Source organism: Kogia breviceps, chromosome 5, assembly GCF_026419965.1.
Source record: "Kogia breviceps isolate mKogBre1 chromosome 5, mKogBre1 haplotype 1, whole genome shotgun sequence".
Lineage (NCBI taxonomy): Eukaryota > Metazoa > Chordata > Mammalia > Artiodactyla > Physeteridae > Kogia > Kogia breviceps.
The window spans coordinates 95,922,044-95,941,451 of record NC_081314.1 but is presented as its reverse complement, the minus strand read 5'-3'; the positions used below and the strand labels follow the sequence as shown (position 1 = coordinate 95,941,451).

General features: G+C 38.9%; 1 protein-coding gene across 17 annotated transcripts in view; it reads left to right on the top strand.

Moving 5' to 3' along the window:
* The window catches only part of BBX (BBX high mobility group box domain containing), a 292,190-nt gene that overhangs the window by 215,510 nt on the left and 57,272 nt on the right, over window positions 1–19,408 (top strand). For all 17 annotated transcript variants that reach the window (XM_067034713.1, XM_067034712.1, XM_059065491.2 and 14 more), the window contains 2 exons: window positions 12,633–12,713; window positions 15,742–15,816. In XM_067034713.1, coding sequence (XP_066890814.1) covers window positions 12,633–12,713; window positions 15,742–15,816 — 156 coding nt within the window. The remainder of the gene's footprint in view (window positions 1–12,632; window positions 12,714–15,741; window positions 15,817–19,408) is intronic.

Here is a 19,408-nt window from a genome sequence, read left to right as displayed (position 1 = left end):
TTTACAAATTGAAGGTTTATGGCAACCCTGCATCCAGCAGGTCTATTGGCAACATTTTTTCAACTGTATTACTCGCTTCTTATCTCTGTGTCACATTTTGTTAATTCTTGCAGTATTTCAGACTTTTTCTTATTATTATATTTGTTATGGCGGTTTGTGATCAGCGATCTTTAATGTTGATCCCAAATGTAATTTGGGGAGGGGGTGCTATAAATCACACCCATATGAGACAGCGAACTTAACTAATAAATGTTGTGTGTGTTCTGACTGCTCCACCAACCAGCAGTCCCCCCTCCCCCTCATCTCTCTCCCTCCCCTCAGGCCTCTGTATTCCCTGGGACACAACAATGTTGAAATTAAATCAGTTAGTCACTCTACACTGGTCTCTTAAGTGTTCAAGTGAAAGGAAGAGTCACATGTCTCTCACTTTAAATGGAAAGCTAGAAATGATCAAGCTTAGTGACAAAGGCATGTCGAAAGCTGGGAAAGGCTGAAAGTGAGCCCTCTTGTGCCAAACAGCCAAGGTGTGAATGCAAAGGAAAAGTCCTTGAAGGAAATTAAAAGTACTATTCCATTTAACACACGAATGATAAGAATGTGAAACAGTCTTATTGCTGATACGGAGAAGTTTTAGTGGTCTGGTTAGAAGATCAAACCACACACAGCATTTCCTTAAGCCAAAGCCTAATCCAGAGCAAGGTCATAACTCTATTCAATTCTGTGAAGGCTGAAAGAGGTGTGGATGCTGCAGAAGTTTGAAGCCAGCAGAGGCTGGTTCATGAGCTTTAAGGAAAGGTGCCATCTCCATAACATCAAAGGGCAAGGTGAAGCAGCAAGTGCTGATGTAGAAGCTAGAGCAAGTTATATTCCAAAGATCTAGCTAAGATACTTCATGAAGGTGGCTACACTGAACAACAGATTTTCAGTGTAGATGAAACAGCCTTCTATTGGAAGAAGATGCCATCTAGGGCTTTTATATCTAGGGAGGAGAAGTCAATGTCTGACTTCCAGGTTTCAAAAGACAAACCCACTCTCTTGTTAGGGACTAATGCAGCTGGTGACTTAAATTGAAACCAGTGTTCATTTACCATTCAGAAAATCCTAGGGCCCTCAAGAATTAGGCTAAACCAACTCTGCCTGTGCTGTATAAGTGGAGCAGCAAAACCTGGATGGCAGCATATCTGTTTATAACATAGTTTACTGAATATTTTAAACCCGCTGTTGTGACCTACTGCTTAGAAAAGAAGATTCCTTTTAAAATATTACTTCTCGGGCTTCCCTGGTGGCGCAGTGGTTGAGAGTCCGCCTGCCGATGCAGGGGATGCTGGTTCGTGCCCCGGTCTGGGAAGATCCCACATGCCGCGGAGCGGCTGGGCCCGTGAGCCATGGCCGCTGAGCCTGCATGTCCGGAGCCTGTGCTCTGCAATGGGAGAGGCCACGACAGTGAGAGGCCCGCGTACCGCAAAAAAAAAAAAAAAAAAAAAAAAAAAAAAAAAAATTACTTCTCATTGACAATGCACTTGGTCATCCAAGAGCTCTGATGTAGATGCACAAGAAGACTAATGTTGTTTTCATGCCTATTAACACATCCATTCTGCCACCCATGGATCAAGGAGTCTCTTCGACTTTCAAGTCTTATTATTTAAGAAATACATTTTGTAAGGCTGTAGCTGCCATATATAGTGATTCCTCTGATGGATCTGGGCAAAGTCAGTTAGTTGAAAACCTCCTGGAAAGGATTCACCATCCTAGATGCCATTAAGAATGTTTGCGTTTCATGGGAAGAGATCTAAATATCAACATTAAGGGAATTCCCTGGCGGTCCAGTGGTTAGGACTTGGTGCTTTCACTGCCAAGGCCTGGGTTCGATCCCTGGTGGGGGAACTAAGATCCCAAAAGCTGTGCAGTGCGGCCAGAAAAATAAAAAACAAACAAAAAAATAAACATTAACAGGAGTTGGGAAAAAGTTGATTCCAACCCTCATGGATGACATTGAGGGGTTTAAGACTTGCATGGAGGAAGTAACTACACATGTGGTGGAAATAGCAAGAGAACTAGAATTAGGAGCTGAAGATGTGACTGAATTGCTTCAATCTCATGATAAGACTTTAACAGATGGGGAGTTGATTCTAATGGAGCAAAGAAAGTGGTTTCTTGAACTGGAATCTACTCCTGGTGAAGATGCTGTGAAGATTGTTGAAATGACGAGAAAGGATTTACAGTGTGACATAAATTTACTTGATAAGCAGTGGCAGGGTTGGAGAGGATTGACTCCAGTTTAGAAAGAAGTTCTGCTGTGGGTAAAATAGTATCAAACAACATTGCATGCTGTAGAGAAATCGTTTGTGAAAGGAAGAGTCAATTAATGTGACAAACTTCATTGTTGTCTTATTTTAAGAAATTGTCACAGCCTCCCTAACTTTCATCTACCACCAACCACCCTGACCAGTCAGCAGCCATCAATGTCGAGGCAAGACCCTCCATCAGAAAAAGGATGACTAACTGAAGACTCAGATGATAGCATTTTTTTAGCAATAAGGCATTGTAAAATTAAAGCATGTCCCTTTTTTTTTAGATATAATGTTATTGCATACTTAATAGACTACATTATAGTGTAAACATAACTTATATGCTCTGGAAAACCAAAAACTTCGTGAGACTAGCTTTATTGCAATATTCACTTTTTTTTTTTTTTTTTTTTTTTTTTTTTTTTTTTTTGCGGTACGCGGGCCTCTCACTGTTGTGGCCCCTCCCGTTGCGGAGCACAGGCTCCGGACGCGCAAGCTCAGCGGCCATGGCTCACGGGCCCAGCCGCTCCGCGGCATGTGGGATCTTCCCGGACCGGGGCACGAACCCGCGTCCCCTGCATCGGCAGGCGGACTCTCAACCACTGCGCCACCAGGGAAGCCCGCAATATTCACTTTTGATTGTGGTGGTTTGGAACCGGACCCGCCGTATCTCCGAGGTTTGCCTGTATTGAGCAACACAGCCATCAGGGAGTGACACCCTACACCCCCCCCCCCACACACACACTCAAAATAACAGCCTAAGCTTGTCTCTACTGACACCCAGTGAAATGTAAGCATAGAAATCTTATTAGGAAATAACCCTATAATAGTGAAGGAAATGGAAATGAGTGTTTGCAATGAATATGAGATTTTAGCAAACAGAAGCTGAAAAACATATGAAGCTTTTTAATCAAGAAAATATGGTATATGCTTAAAATATGCTAACCAGGGGGTTGTAGAGAGCCAGTCCATTCTACAGTGTCTAGCAGCTTTAAGTGAACACTTTTCCTTTTTACTTTAAAGGAACAAGAAGGAAAAAAATAGAAGAAATAAAAGTAATAATGTTCACATCAAACTCTGGGAAGAGCTAAAGAGAAGGCAGTTAGTTACATTGAGTTAAGCCTTTATGATTCATATCAGTGAGTTACTATCTGAAGATGAAAATGTAATAAATAAAGTATAAGTATTTGATCAAGAATTTCTAGAAGTAATCTCCAGGACTGAAAATTTCTATAGTGTTATATTTTTAACTTATTTTAATAAAAATGTAAAGCTAAATTAAATTTTAAAAATAAAGGTAGGGAGCGATACATTTCAGAAATGGAAGGGGAGATTATTCAACACATAATATATAGAACAGCTTGGAATAATATTGGAAAGGTCGACATTTCAGTATTGGACCTAAGTGAGCACCAGAAAGTCATCTTGGCTAAAACAGAAAAGATAGTTTGGGGAATAAAAGAAAATAAGAAAAGGTAGGCAGAGTGATCTTGGCTGATGAAAAGGTTTGACGGTATCAATATCTATTTAGTTGAATGAATGAACTGAAGGCAAAGTTTCAGATGTTCGGGAAGTAATATTAGACCTGGGTCTGTGATTTTAGAATGCCTAGTTCTTTTGTTGGAATGAAGAGATATGACAGTAGAGTTACGATCAAGCCACGTTTTTCTTTGCCTTCCATCCTGTAAGATGGAACTAATAATACCCACTTGTTTTTCTCTTTCTGACTTACTTCACTCTGTATGACAGACTCTAGGTCCATCCACCTCACTACAAACAACTCAGTTTCGTTTCTTTTTATATACACTACCAAATGTAAAACCGATAGCTAGTGGGGAGCAGCCGCATAGCACAGGGAGATCAGCACAGGGAGATCAGCTCGGTGCTCTGTGACCACCTAGAGGGGTGGGATAGGGAGGGTGGGAGGGAGGGAGATGCAAGAGGGAAGAGATATGGGGATATATGTATATGTATAACTGATTCACTTTGTTATAAAGCAGAAACTGACACACCATTGTAAAGCAATTATACTCCAATAAAGATGTTAAAAAAATAATAATACCCACTTGCTTCTAACTCCCAAGACATCTATGAAGATTAAATAAAACCTGTAAGGCATTTTCACCTCTCCTGAAAAGCATTCTTGTAGGTACCTAGTATTATTACCATAATTGATTCTTGGTATTTCATACTTAACTTGAAAGCTTATATTATGTCAGGCTATTACTCCTACAGGCTATAGTATGTTTTACCAGCAGCGTATTCACATTGAGAAGATAATCTGTTCAAGATTGTGTAGCTATGAAGTGACAGAATTAGGATTTGAACCCAGGGGGACTAGCTTCAGTCTTCATATAGCCTACAGGGACCTTTGTGATTCAGTCCCCACCCACCTGACCTCAACTCGGGCCACTTATGCAGTGGTGTCTGCATCCTTACGCAGCCATTTCATGAGTGCTTTCTGGGCACCAAGCACTGTACTGAGCACTTACACTGATTATCTCATTTCATCCTTCCATGCGCCTTAAGAGATTGGTTTATTATTCCCCATTTCATAAATGAGGAAACTAGGCTAGAGAGGTTAAATAGCCTGTCTAAGGTCATAGAGCAAGAAAGTCATTATACTAGGATTTAAACCTGTATATTTTCCATTAAGTAATGAGATGGGTGAAATCTAAGCTAGAGAAAAGGTGATAATACCAATTCTTGTTAATGAATATGTCTATATTTAAAACACTGTTTTAAATTTAAAACAAATACAGATTTTTGATAAACTTGAAAGTTTTCCCCTTTCTTATAATATCTGATATCAGTGAAGTGGGGAAAGTTATTTTACCGCCTGTTGGTACATTTGAGCTAGTTTGACATGCGCCTCTCTTAGGCTACTATATTTGACTACTCCAGGATGCTTAAATCCACTGAATTCCAACCCTACCCCCAACTCTTGCCCCCTTCCCACTGAAGCTGTTAATTTCCCTTCTCACAGTTTTATAGCTTTTAAACATATTTTGTGAGGAAATACTATACTTAAATTTTACATTAAATAGGCTCTTTGAGCTTTCTCAATTCCGGGTAGAAACCTCTCCTTTTCATGTCACTGCTCACTGCCCACTTTGGCAGAACTGCCCATCCAGCCCAGCCTCTCCCACCTCTCAGCAGTGGGGCTCAAAGCCCAGACAATCGAGTCCTTCGACCCAGCCTGATTGACAAACACCTGTCCTCGTTGAGTTCCTAGGCCGCATTGCTCAAGACAGTGGTGAACTCACATGAGATCCTCGGTCTCCCAGAGATGGTGGGAAGGGGTAGTGGGGAAGGTGGGCAACAAGTGAGCGGGGAAAGAAAGAGGAGAATAGAGAACAAGAAGGTAAACAGGAAGGGTGGTACTGTTGCTGCCACGTTGTCGTTGAGAGCATGTTTGTATACACAACCGCATTCTGTTCTCACGGTGCCCTGTGAAGACGTCAGTAGCGTTGTTGCCCGTTTAATCAAATGAGGAAACTGAGGCAGGAAGGTGCTATGGTTTGTCTCAACTACTCTAGCAGTGTGTAGAGGTGACCTGGAGTCTGTCCTGGACTTCCATCCTAGTGATCTGCCACACGGCTTAGAATTATAGGAAACTTGACTCTGGTAGCCCTGGTGCCCTGAGAAAAGCCAGGGACTTATCCTTCCTCTCAGCCAAATGGCTTGACATACATTCTAATTTTGAGGAGCTCACAGCTCTACGCGGTGCTGTTGGGTTGTGCTCCTCTGGGTGACCCCGTTCTCTCTCAACTGCAGCCCAGTCCTAGTGTCTGCTGCTCAGGTGTGCAGCTTTAGTCCTCAGGTGCTCCTTAACCTCATTTAGGTTTAATTGAGAGTGGCTTCATTTTTTAGTCCTTAAGTAGGTTTTGAAGGACTAACTTGTATGCAGTATACTTACATTGAATTCACCTGTGTTTAAAAAGCTCAAGTCCATTTCAGAGCTTCATTTAACATCTCACATTAAATGCAAATTAAGCGATCACTCAGGTCCTCCGTTATAGAAGGACACGTGGCAAAAGCTGCCAATTGTAGGAGAGCCTGGGCCGCCTAGGCTGAGTGAGGGTGAGAATCAGATCACTGGGCCTTGGAGTCACACAGGATCTTTGTCCTTGAACTCTGAAATGGAATCCTCTACCCCCAACCCCTCTCCTCGGGAAGAAGACGACCCCGCCTTCCACCTCTGCCTAAACAGTCTTCCTTCTCTCATCCTTGCTCTTTCGGTGAAAGGGTTTAACTTACCTTAGGAACACTGGCACTGAACTGACTGACCCCTCTCCCTCCGCCCCGACACCCTTCCAGGCAATTACTGAGCCCTGGCAAATGCCATCTCTGATTTAATTGGGGCCCTGCATCTCAGCTGGTTTATTTCCTTAACCTTCTAATTGGTCTCTTGCCTCCAGTCACTCCCCAGCCAAGGTCATCCTGCACTCCACTGACAGAATTATTTAACTACACATCTCTCATCCTGCCGCTCCTCTGACTGAAAACCTTGGCTGACTCCCCATTGCCTCCAGCCTAATTTTCAGACTTCTTAACCTAGCATTCAGTTCCCTCTCAGTCTGCTTCATCTCCCGCTGCACTCCCGGGCATCTCAGGCTTCAGTCACACAGGGACTGTCACTGCTTCTCACACACACAGGGCACTTCCTCCATGCTTTTCCTCCTGCTGTGACCACATCATTTCCACAATTCTGGCGTTCCTTTTAGGGAGATCTCAGATGCAACTTACCTTACTTCTTCCATCTGTCCCCAGAAAGAATGAAGGCTGCTTCTCTGTCCTCCCACAGACCTTGTAATAGTCCACCAAGAGGCAAGTCCGTTCTTAATGTGTAGCCGTCTCCTGCACTGAAATGCAAGCAACTTAACAGCCAGACACATCCCCTTAGTCTCATTTTATTCCCCAGCATATAATGCACACAAGTGGGATGTAAGCTTCTTGAAAGAGAACAGCAGTCTTTGTGGCTGGTATGTAATGGGTGTTTATTGACTGTTTGTTGAAGGAGTGAGTAATCAGTAAATGTTTAAATTAGCAAGAGCAGGGATGTGGAGTTCAGATACAACCAGTGTACTTCATCCCGTTTGTTGACTATGTGTCCATCACAATCCAGCTCTGTGTCTGTGGTCTTGTGCCTTGCAAAGTAGGAATGGGCTCTTAATAAAACCTAGCTTTCCAAACAGTGCATCTGAGTGGCTTGATCTTGTTTTATATCAAGGGGCTGGATCATGTTTCTATGTCTCTCGTTATCATGATGTGCATTTTGCCTGTGGGAAAAAAGTATTACCTCGTCGTCGTAATTCTTAATTATGCTAATCATTCCCCTTCCTTGGTTATTGAGAATTATAGCTAATTTAAAGGGAAGATTGGATTTAAGGCAAGTTGAAAACGTATGTGGTTAACAAAACTGCTTTTTAAATCCCTTTAGCAGTTTTCTTTATTGGGCATATAGCAACACCTAGTGGCTTTATGGATTATTTCAGAGACTATTTCTAAAAAGAGCTTCTTGGGTTTTTTCCTCCCTTTATTGAATCTCTACTTATTTGGTATTTTTTCTTTCCTCTTAATTGATGAACATATATATATATATATATATATTTTAAAATAGATTTATTTATTAATTTATTTATTTTTGGCTGCATTGGGTCTTCGTTGCTGCCCGCGGGCTTTTTCTAGTTGCAGCGAGCGGGGGCTGCTCTTCGTTGCGGTGCGCGGGCTTCTAATTGCGGTGGCCTCTCTTGTTGCGGAGCACGGGCTCTAGGCGCGCGGGCTTCAATAGCGGTGGCGCGTGGGCTCAGTAGTTGTGGCTCGTGGGCTCTAGAGCGCAGGCTAAGTAGTTGTGGCACACGGGCTTAGTTGCTCCACGGCATGTGGGATCTTCCTGGACCAGGGCTCGAACCCGTGTCCCCTGAATTGGCAGGTGGATTCTTAACCACTGCACCACCAGGGAAGCCCCAGAACAGTTACCTTTGATCTCTATATTTTGTTATGTTTAGGAAGTAAGCTGGCTTTAGCTGAAGAATGGATGTTGAAGAATGATGTTTCTCCATAAAAAGCATACTCTGCCTAATAAGTAATTTATGATACTGTAAATACAAACAGCAAGGTGATATTGCGAGGTGACAAGGTCTAGGATCCTCTAATAACATTAAACAGGAGTCCTTTGTGGGAAATAACCTCTTCCTTCCATGTGGATGTAATGCCAGATTTCTTTGCCAAACATTTACATGTATGTACAAATATATACACTTGCACTGGATGCCTCATTTATCAAACACTCAAGAATGAATTCTACCTCAGTACATTTTCCATGTCATTGAAACATTTTTACATTTTGAGATTTTAGATGGAAATATGTCTAGCATGTATCACATGCATTTCTGCCTTTTAATAAGGGATATATTTTATAATTATTCTTATCTTGACAACTTAGAATCACAGTTATAAATATTAATTACTACATTTAGGAAAAACTTTAGGACTACTTGCTCTATGTTATTATTATTATTTAAATATAAATATATTTTTTAGCTTTTGTAATAATCCACTTTACTAAATAACCAAGATTTTAAAAAATTTTAATACAATTTTGGAAGGTTACTTTCCATTTACAATTTTTACAAAATATTGGCTATATTCCCCATGTTGTACAGTACATCCTTAAGCCTGTCTTACACCCAATATTTTGGTTATTTTGTTTTAAATAGACTACAATGCTTTATAAAACATTTGTGTTGTAAATCAACTATGCTTCAATAAAATTTTTTTTTTAATTTGTACTTACAGTTTTTCTGTCTTTTCGCTCTGTGTCTTCTTGCTGGTGGCATTGTTTCTTTTTCAACGCTCTTCCTTTTTTTTTAAAAAAAATTTATTTATTTTATTTATTTTTGGCTGCATTGGGTCTTTGTTGCTGCACGCGGGCTTTCTCTAGTTGTGGTCAGCGGGAGCTACTATTCGTCGTGGTGCGCAGGCTTCTCACAGCGGTGTCTTCTCTTGTTGCAGTCTCAGAGCATGGGCTCTAGGCGCGCGGGCTTCAGTAGTTGTGGCATGTGGGCTCATGGGCCTAGTTGCTCTGTGGCATGTGGAATCCTCCCAGACCAGAGCTCGAACCCGCATCCCCCGCAGTGGTAGGTGGATTCCCAACCACTGCGCCACCAGGGAAGCCCCTCTTCCTTTTTCTTATCCCCACTCTTGGCCCCTTCTGATTTGCTGCTTCTGTTAATTCTGTGGCCTAGAAAGTCAGGTAACCACACAGCTTAGTAGTAAGCCAACTCTTCTGGCTCCTAATTTTGTGCTGTTTCCATTATACTACACTGAAAATAAAGGCTAAATCCACAGTGCTTTAAAGTAAGAGTAAACTAGAATTTATAAGGAGATGTTATCCACTACAGTAAAATGCATAGCCTCGGAGACTGTAATTGCTGTTTTAACCATTGGACAGCCTTTGTTGTGTGATTCCTGGCCAGGTCATCGAGATTCCTCATATTCATAAACACAGAGAATCAAGTCAGTCAACCAGTATTCACTGTGTATCTACTGTGCATCGGGTGCGTGGGGAGCACAAACACGCATGCATAGACTTCTCTGATTGCACAGTACAATCGACATAACGTGTAGGATCACAGATGTCTTGATAAGTACTTACATTTGAATTCTCCATACAAATAGAAAGTTTTATTTAAGACCATCCATCATAATGATTGCAGAGGGTCTCATTTAACTTTAAACCTTTACGACTGGATGTATAGTCATGGCCATATTATCTATAATGGCACTTAAAAGAAAGTTGACTTTTCTTCTTACAGTTAATATGAACTCTAATTGAGCCATAGGTTAACTAATCTCAAAAATGATAACTCTCAATACCTCCATAGCTTTCTGTAGTGTGTACAACCTACATTATTAAAGTCTTAAAAGTCACTTTATAATTTTTATTTAGTCCTAGGCTCTGTTTTATTTTATTTTAATTTTTGGCTGCGCAATTTGGGGGATCTTAGTTCCCCAGCCAGGGATTGAACCTGGGTCACGGCAGTGAAAGCACCAAATCCTTAACCACTGGACCACCAGGGAATTCCCTAGGCTCAATTTTAAACAAAATTTTGATTATTTACCAAGATATCTAGGGGTTAAGCCCACAGGATTTCTTTATAAATCAGGACAGTATTGATGTTTTTTCATTGTTTAGAAATTATAAAGATACAGTTCATTCAAGTATTCCTTCCAATAAAGGAATTTTTTGTGGCTAGTAATTTCAGGATTTGCTGGCCTTTTTTGTTGTTGTTGTTGCGTTTCGCGGACCTCTCACTGTTGTGGCCTCTCCCGTTGCGGAGCACGGGCTCCGGATGCGCAGGCTCAGCGGCCATGGCTCACAGGCCTAGCCGCTCTGCGGCATGTGGGATCTTCCTGGACCGGGCCACGAACCCGTGTCCCCTGCATCGGCAGGCGGACTCGCAACCACTGCGCCACCAAGGAAGCCCTGCTGGCCTTTTTTAGTACATTCTGTGTCTCCTTGGCTTCAAAGTTTTAGAAAGCAAATAAAAACTTCTGGACTTTTTGGCACACTAGTTTTCAAATAGTCACGTGACAGGGAGGGAATCAGGCTTTGGCAGCCAAAACCACAGGTGGCAAATTAATTAAAGCTTCTGCACCTTTTCTGTGGAGCTTATCACTGGAAGAAGTTGGCCATTACCCTTTCAAATCCAAAGGTGACAATTAAAATTTTAAATGCTTGCTCCTGCCCAGTGGCCTATGACGTTGTTAGAGAAACACATCTTCCATGTCTACTGAAGAAGTTCAGTGAGAAACTCTAGTTTTAGGAACATAACCTGGGTGACTGCCAGCTCTTTCCGTAGATTCAACCATCTAATTTAACCACATGCAGCTATTAAAATTACATTGGAAAAGGTTTAGTAACAGGAAAATCAATGTATTGTTAAAAACGAATATTTTGTAACTGTAGTACATCGTTCCACTTCTGTTGAAAACATTATCTATACACACAACTAGAAGAATATACATGGAATATTACCGGTGCTTATCTTTGGGAGATGATTCTTCCTTTTTTTTTTTTTTTTTTTTAATATTTTCAATAGTGATCTTGGATTATTTTGTTGTCAGAAACATGTTATTTAAAAGTATTTTTAAGTTTTATTTTTCCTCTAAAGTGAAAGATAACTTGTTCCCTAAGACTCTCACCTTGTCATTCAGGAAAGGAGAGAGAGGGGACACACCATTTTGGTATTTAGAAGACATGTTGTCAATTTTGATTTAGTTAATTCAACGAATACTTGAGTATCTACACTGTGCCCAGGCAATGTTGAGGATTCTGCATTAAACAAAATCCGTGGGAGAAGATGGACCATAAACACATATTTATGTCTTGTGGTGGTCAGTGCTATGTGCTATTTAATAATAAAGAATAAGGGGATTATTGAATGTTGGGGAGTAGAGATGTCATTTACCTGTCTGGTCCTACGTTCCTTTATCTTTAAAAAGAGTTAGATCAGAGGGATGCTGAAATCCTTCCCCTCTAACGTTCTATGACTCCTATGACTTTTGAATTACAGGCTACCACCTAAGTTATTATTTCACACCCAAGTGCAGAAATGGGTCAATTTTTAACATTGAGATAAAGAGGAATTATGTATCCTGAGAATAGTACTTGATAAACAGCAAGAATTTTTTAAAAAATCAGTGGTGTTTCTGTAACTATTGTTAATAGTGAAAATCACAGGTAAAGATTGTAGAGCATTAAATGTTTACCCAGTGTCGTAAATAATATACAAGAATATATTATAAAGGAAATTTCTCTTAGGAAAATAGTACTGACTTTTCTAAGATTGGGGCTTGTATATAAATACATGAAAGCCCTGGAAAACAAAAATTGGACCTTAGTTTTGTTTTCCCAAAAGGTTTATAATCGAAACTCATTTGGGTTTTCATGTAGTCAGGTTATATGAAATAGTGGGGAAACACAGAACATGGAAGAAGTAGATATTCTTTGGATTTGGTTGCAGAAAGCCAAGAGATCAAATAGGCATCATTGTAGACATTTCTGTTTGGTTAATAGTAATTTTTCTGAAATGCATTGTCCTGTCTATCTCCTACAATTTATGGCATTATTTAGAAGTTGAATGAATATATAAAACTTGATAAAACCTTGTGTAAGACTTTGCAGACTCTAAGTACCTTTTTGTCACAGTAATCCCTCAAATTTGGGGAGTCAAAACCATTCCTTCCTCAAATAGGAATGTTTTACGTGACATTTGTCTTCTGTTGTGTTCCAGAAGCTATTCTTGTGATGCCTTATACCACCTTTCTTTGTTTCAGATATCCTCTGGCACGTGCAGGCCTGATGTTTCAGAATCCTCTGAATTGCGTCAGAAGTCACCATTATTTCAGTTTGCTGAGGTAATATATTACAATTTATACTTAATGAAATTGTAAAGTGAGCTTAAATTTGGGCTGATGAAAGTAACTTAAAGCAAAGAAGAACCCTGCGTTCTTAGCTCAAGTAATCATAAAACGGAAAATAGTACCAAATTCTGGAACTTTAGAGTCTCTTAATTAAGGAATAAATGTGTTTATAGAAGCTTGTTATTAACTCATACTAAATATTATTTCATGTAAACCTCATCACTAATTTTTATTCATGGATAGGGAAGTTAAGAATATAATTGAACTATTTTTAGAACTTAGTCATTTATCAGATATTGATTTTCCAGGTATTAAATCAGAAGACAGAATTGACTCATGGTTATTGGCTGTACATTCCTTTGTATTTATTTTAAGTAAACTTCTCTTAATTGAAACTTTAGCATGCAGTTGGCAGTTTTCAAAATCTTATGTCTGTGTCAAACCTGTTTGGCTCAGTATGTCTCTGACATATTCAGAGATGATGTAGGAAAGCACATTATCCTTGATATCAAGTCTAAAGGTTAAGACTGCTTCCCCAAATATCTGCATTTACCCTAGAACTCAATATGGAGCCATCATTGATTACTTTTTTCTAAACTCTAAACCACATGTTCTTCCCTTGATCATTCTAATTGTCTTTCACTAGACCTTCTTTCACACTGTCATCCTTCCTAATGTTTGCCCCTTGTGGTACAGTTTTGTACAAAGGAGAGCATATTTTTAGTTTCAAAATTTTTTCTCCTCTAGTGTCCTTTCCTGGTGGTTCTCAACATTTCATTGGCAGAATTACTTTTCACACTGGCATATTAGGTCATTTCTTTTATGACATTGTTTATTATATGCCTAAATGTCCTGCTGATATCACCAGAATGTTTTAATATATATTTGCTCACATAATACTCCTTATCTATCACTTTCCTTTCTGCTCTCTGTGATATGTGCCATGAATTCCAATTGTTTTTTATGTTGTTTCCTCAAGAATTTAATGTAATAGCAGATTCAATCTGCACTCCCTTTTAAACAGTAGTTTCAGACATATTAAATAATGTTAGTCTCAACTTTGAAAGCAAAGATACTTAGCCAGTGATCCCTGGTGAAAGATGTAGTGAAATCTCTCAAATTTCACATGAAATTTTGGGTGTGTTGACACATGTGCGTGTTTTTGGTTACTACAGCAAACCAAAGATTCCAAAGAGATCCCTGACCCTAATCTAATATTTCTTCAGGAGCTCCCTATTCATGTCAGCATCTCCTTTATCCCAATATTAATTTGGAGAAACATCCTTTTGTTTAAAAACTTGTGAAATGCTTTTCAAAAATCTAGATTGTTTATACCACTGGTTCTGTTTTGTTCACTGTCTAATTTAATCCTTGAAGAAATATATTGTAGGTCAGGCATTTCCCCTTACACAAACTATTTATTTTCTTTAACTTTTATAGAGGGTTGGTAGGAGTGAAAAGTCATGTCTGAAGTAAGACCTACAGTTTATAATTCCCAGGATTTCAGGAACATCCTTGTGGATTCATATCTGCAGTCTGTCACAGCTTGCACACGGAGGTCTTTTGAAATGATAGGTTTCATGGTTTGACCAAGAAGAGTTCTACATCTTTACCCTGAAATATTTTCAAAGTACTTGGTTAGATCTTAGCCATTTACGACAATTTGTGTATATCTAGTTTGTTAAATAGGATCTGGGAGATCTTTTTTCTTTTTACTGATATTTGTTCTAAAAATGCTTATTTGTCTGATGCAAAAGATATGGTGGAATTAAAATTTTCCTAATGCCTTCAGCAGTGAATAGAGTCAATAATTCCATCAGGCTCTCTTCTAATTCTTTCTTATCCCTAAAATTGACTTTGATATTGTATCACCAACTGGCTCCATTGTTTTTCTAAACAACTTAATTTAATTAATATGAAAAAATGATTCCTGGGATTGAGGAGTCATGATCAAGCTGCATGTATTGCTAAGTTCCCTTTGATGGAGTCGGTGAGCACAGTTAATTGAAGAAAAAGACTTTTGTGGAACTGGAAATGGGCTGAATTTACAATGCTCATGCTTTCTGCTCTTGTGACTCATTTTCACCCTAGTTTGTAGTTGTATAGAATCTTTGTTCACTTTGAAACCAAAATTAATAACTGACCTTGCTCTCAAAACATCCTAAAACTATTTCCATGTGGCCCTCAGAGCAAACTTTTAATGAGGCTACCATAATCACCAAATAGAAACAAAAGTTCTCCTAGCTGAAGCAAGGATGGTGTGACAGAATCCTCTGTCCACTGTCAGACACCTGAGGGGCGTGTGTGTGTGTGTGTGTGTGTGTGTGTGTGTGTGTGTGTGTGTGTTGGATGGGAAGATGCATGGTGTTATAAAATAAAGAAATGCTATTCATATTCAATAAACAATTTATTGAGTTTTGGTGCCATGCCAGGCAGTGTATTCTATGGCTTATTTTCTTCTTACCATAATCCTGTAAAATGGGGATTATCATCATCATCATCAATTTACAGTTGGGAAAAATAAATCTCAAGAGAGATTAGCTGAGCTGCCCAAGGTCATGTAGCTAGTGAGTAGCAGAACTAAGATTCAGTCCCAGATACTCTGACCCACATGGTTTGCTTCTCCAACCCTGTTTCACAGCTGTCTCAAAGCAGAGAACAGCTTGAGGAGAGAGATTTACTTGCAGCTTTCAACTTTTAATAATATTTTAGAAAATTCACTGAAATAAGGAAATTTATCTCTACAGGTGTCCTCAACTGCTATTTGATACATATCTGACACCCTTTCAAGAGACATGGCAAATGAGCCAAACTCAGTCTTTTTTTGTTCTTTCCACATGTGTTTTTAGAAACATGGCCTTTGTCTTCGTTTATCATTGATACTGTTTTTCTAAAAGGTATTGAGGGTGATGACTCATGTCTTAATCTTTATCTGTGTGTACAGTGGAAATATTTGGCAGAATCTATTAGTCTGTTATGGTAAAATGTCCCTGTGCTTTAAAAATTATTTGTTTCCTTTCAGATATCTTCAGGTGCCTCCCACCCTGATGTTCCTTCAAAACAATGTCAAGCATCAGCCTTGTTTCAGTTTGCAGAGGTATGGCCTTCGTTTTGTTGTTGTTGTTTTCTTTTTTTTTTTTTTTTTGTATTTTATTTTATTTATTTTTTTATACAGCAGGTTCTTATTAGTCATCAATTTTATCCACATCAGTGTATACATGTCAATCCCAATCTCCCAGTTCATCACACCACCACTCATACTGCCACTTTCCCCCCTTGGTGTCCATACATTTGTTCTCTACATCTGTGCCTCAATTTCTGCCCCGCAAACTGGTTCATCTGTACCATTTTGCTAGGTTCCACATATATGCGTTAATATACGATATTTGTTTTTCTCTTTCTGACTTACTTCACTCTGTATGACAGTCTTTAGATCCATCCACGTCTCAACAAATGACCCAATTTCGTTCCTTGTTATGGCTGAGTAATATTCCATTGTATATATGTACCACATCTTCTTTATCCGTTCGTCTGTCGATGGGCATTTAGGTTGCTTCCATGACCTGGCTATTGTAAATAGTGCTGCAATGAACATTGGGGTGCATGTGTCTTTTTGAATTATGGTTTTCTCTGGGTATATGCCCAGTAGTGGGATTGCTGGATCATATGGTAATTCTGTTTTTAGTTTTTTAAGGAACCTCCATACTGTTCTGCATAGTGACTGTATCAATTTACATTCGCACCAACAGTGCAAGAGGGTTCCCTTTTCTCCACACCCTCTCCAGCATATGTTGTTTGTAGATTTTCTGATGATGCCCATTCTAACTGGTGTGTGGTGATACTTCATTGTAGTTTTGATTTGCATTTCGCTAATAATTAGTGATGTTGAGCAGCTTTTCATGTGCTTCTTGGCCATATGTATGTCTTCTATGGAGAAATGTCTATTTAGATCTTCTGCCCATTTTTGAATTGGGTTGTTTGTTTTTTTAATATTGAGCTTCATGAGCTGTTTATATATTTTGGAGATTAATCCTTTGTCCGTTGATTCGTTTGCAAATATTTTCTCCCATTCTGAGGGTTGTCTTTTCATCTTGTTTATAGTTTCCTTTGCTGTGCAAAAGCTTTGAAGTTTCATTAGGTCCCATTTGTTTATTTTTGTTTTTCTTTCCATTACTCTAGAAGGTGGATCAAAAAAGATCTTGCTGTGATTTATGTCAAAGAGTGTTCTTCCTATGGTTTCCTCTAAGAATTTTATAGTGTCCAGTCTTACATTTAGGTCTCTAATCCATTTTGAGTTTATTTTTGTGTATGGTGTTAGGGAGTATTCCAATTTCATTCTTTTACAAGTAGCTGTCCAGTTTTCCCAGCACCATTTATTGAAGAGACTATCTTTTCTCCATTGTATATCCTTGCCTCCTTAGTCATAATTTAGTTGACCATAGGTGCTTGGGTTTATCTCTGGGCTTTCTATCCTGTTCCATTGATCTATATTTCTGTTTTTGTGCCAGTACCATATTGTCTTGATTACTGTAGCTTTGTAGTATAGTCTGAAGTCAGGGAGTCTGATTCCTCCAGCTCCTTTTTTTCCCCTCAAGACTGCTTTGGCTATCTGGGGTCTTTTGTGTCTTGATACAAATTTTGAGATTTTTTATTCTAGTTCTGTGAAAAATGCCATTGGTAATTTGATAGGGATTGCATTGAATCTGTAGATGGCTTTGGGTAGTGTAGTCACTTTCACAATATTGATTCTTCCAATCCAAGAACATGGTATATCTCTCCATCTGTTTGTGTCATCTTTGATTTTTTTCATCAGTGTCTTATGGTTTCAGTTTACAGAGGTATGGCCTTCTTTTTAATACACACACACACACACACACACACACACACACACACACACACACACATTGGATTCAGAAAACTTGTTGAGCTAAGGAAGTATTGGAATGGAATTTTATAACATACAGAGAACTTTAGGCATGCCTCTTGCCATTACTAACATAATACACATGGGAGGCTACTTATGGCTTTTTGCTGCCTTTGCTCTAATCACAGATCAGCTACAGAATTTATACCCATTTTACAAGCATTCATTAAAGAGTTCACTCAGAATACACACTTTCCAGTAATTCATTTATTTCATTTTGCCTTGTTTTTAACTTACTTTAAAAGCTTCGGAAAATTGTCAATGTGAAGGCCATAGCATTCCAATTTATTAAATTTTTCCAAGAGTGAAATTAGATGCTGTAGTTGATGAATAACTCTCACAGTGAATGCAGGGGTGAATAGGACCTGTTAGATCATCAGTGCTTAGCTTTGGGTGTGATGTAGCTTCAGCCAGTATTTTTATTAGCGTTTAACCCTGGGTTTAGGTCAGGTCAGCTCATGCAGGATCTTAGATTTCTTCGGATTGTCAGCCAGAGAGAGAGAGTACACACTAGAGAGTATTTTCTTGGTTGGTATGATGAGTAGGCAAATCTGATAATGCTTGATTTTGCCTCAAAAGCCCTGGCCTCAACCATATGCTCATTTCTAACGAGCACTATATGACAAATAATAAAATATATCCCTTTTGTAAAAATAAGATGCCATCTGCTTTAGGTCTTTCCCCATTTTCCCTTTTATTAATTTCAACCAAAAATGCATATAATAAACTAAGCAATTTTTATAGGGTTGAGAGAAAATGACAAGCAGGACTGTTCTGTTTAATATTGATGTATTGAATCACTTTGATTCATTTGCATAAAGTGTACTGCATAAATGAAATGTAAAATGATATCCTTTTGGCAAGAGAAAACCCAGCATCTTACTTCAAAAATGAGAAAAAATTACTTCTAGCACTTACATTAAAAAAAAAAAATGCTGCTTCCTCTTTGGACACTTGTGTCAACCACCATGACTTGATCCAGCCCTCTGGCCTGTTTATCCGTTAGGCTTCTCTGCCACAGTATTTGCTTTACTCGTTGAGGGCTATTCTGTAAAACTGGTAACAAAAATATCATATAATGGTATCATTCAACGAAGAACAATTTGCTTGATGAATCTGAATAAATTAAGATTTTATCATAATTTTTCATTATGATAAACAGGCTTTTCACTGTCTGGGGAATAGTTTTGTTCAATATTTCCTTGCTTTCCTTTAGTCATTGACATCCTTTTACTTGATACTAATAATTTTTTCAAAGGTAAAAAAGAATTTTGACGTGATGACTATAAATTTACTTTTAATGTTGGTACCTGAGCAGTCCCATCCAACCTTTTAGAAACAGCTCCTTCAAAACAGAATTTATTTGCCATATATTCTTTTTGATTAAATTCTACACTTTTGTATCATGAATATCAGAACGTAGTGGCTCGTCTTTGACACATCTGATATTTACATATGCACTATTTACCAAGAGTTTTCAATTTAATTTAAAATGTTTGTATGACATACCTCAGCTGATGCATTTCTAACAGGTATTGCCACTCAGAGTGTGGTTCTTGTTTAAGCGAAATCACCATCAGATATGCCCTGGGGAGCTCTGAGGAACCAGTTTGATAGTGTAACAGCCACTGTCCTGTGATTCTGGAGAGTGAGATCCCATACCTCTCTTAAATTAATTTGTTCTTACTGCTCAGTACACTCACTCCTCAAAAAGAAAGTTTTTTTCTGGGGAAGAACCTCTTCTTACTTAGGAGGAGTTGTGCAG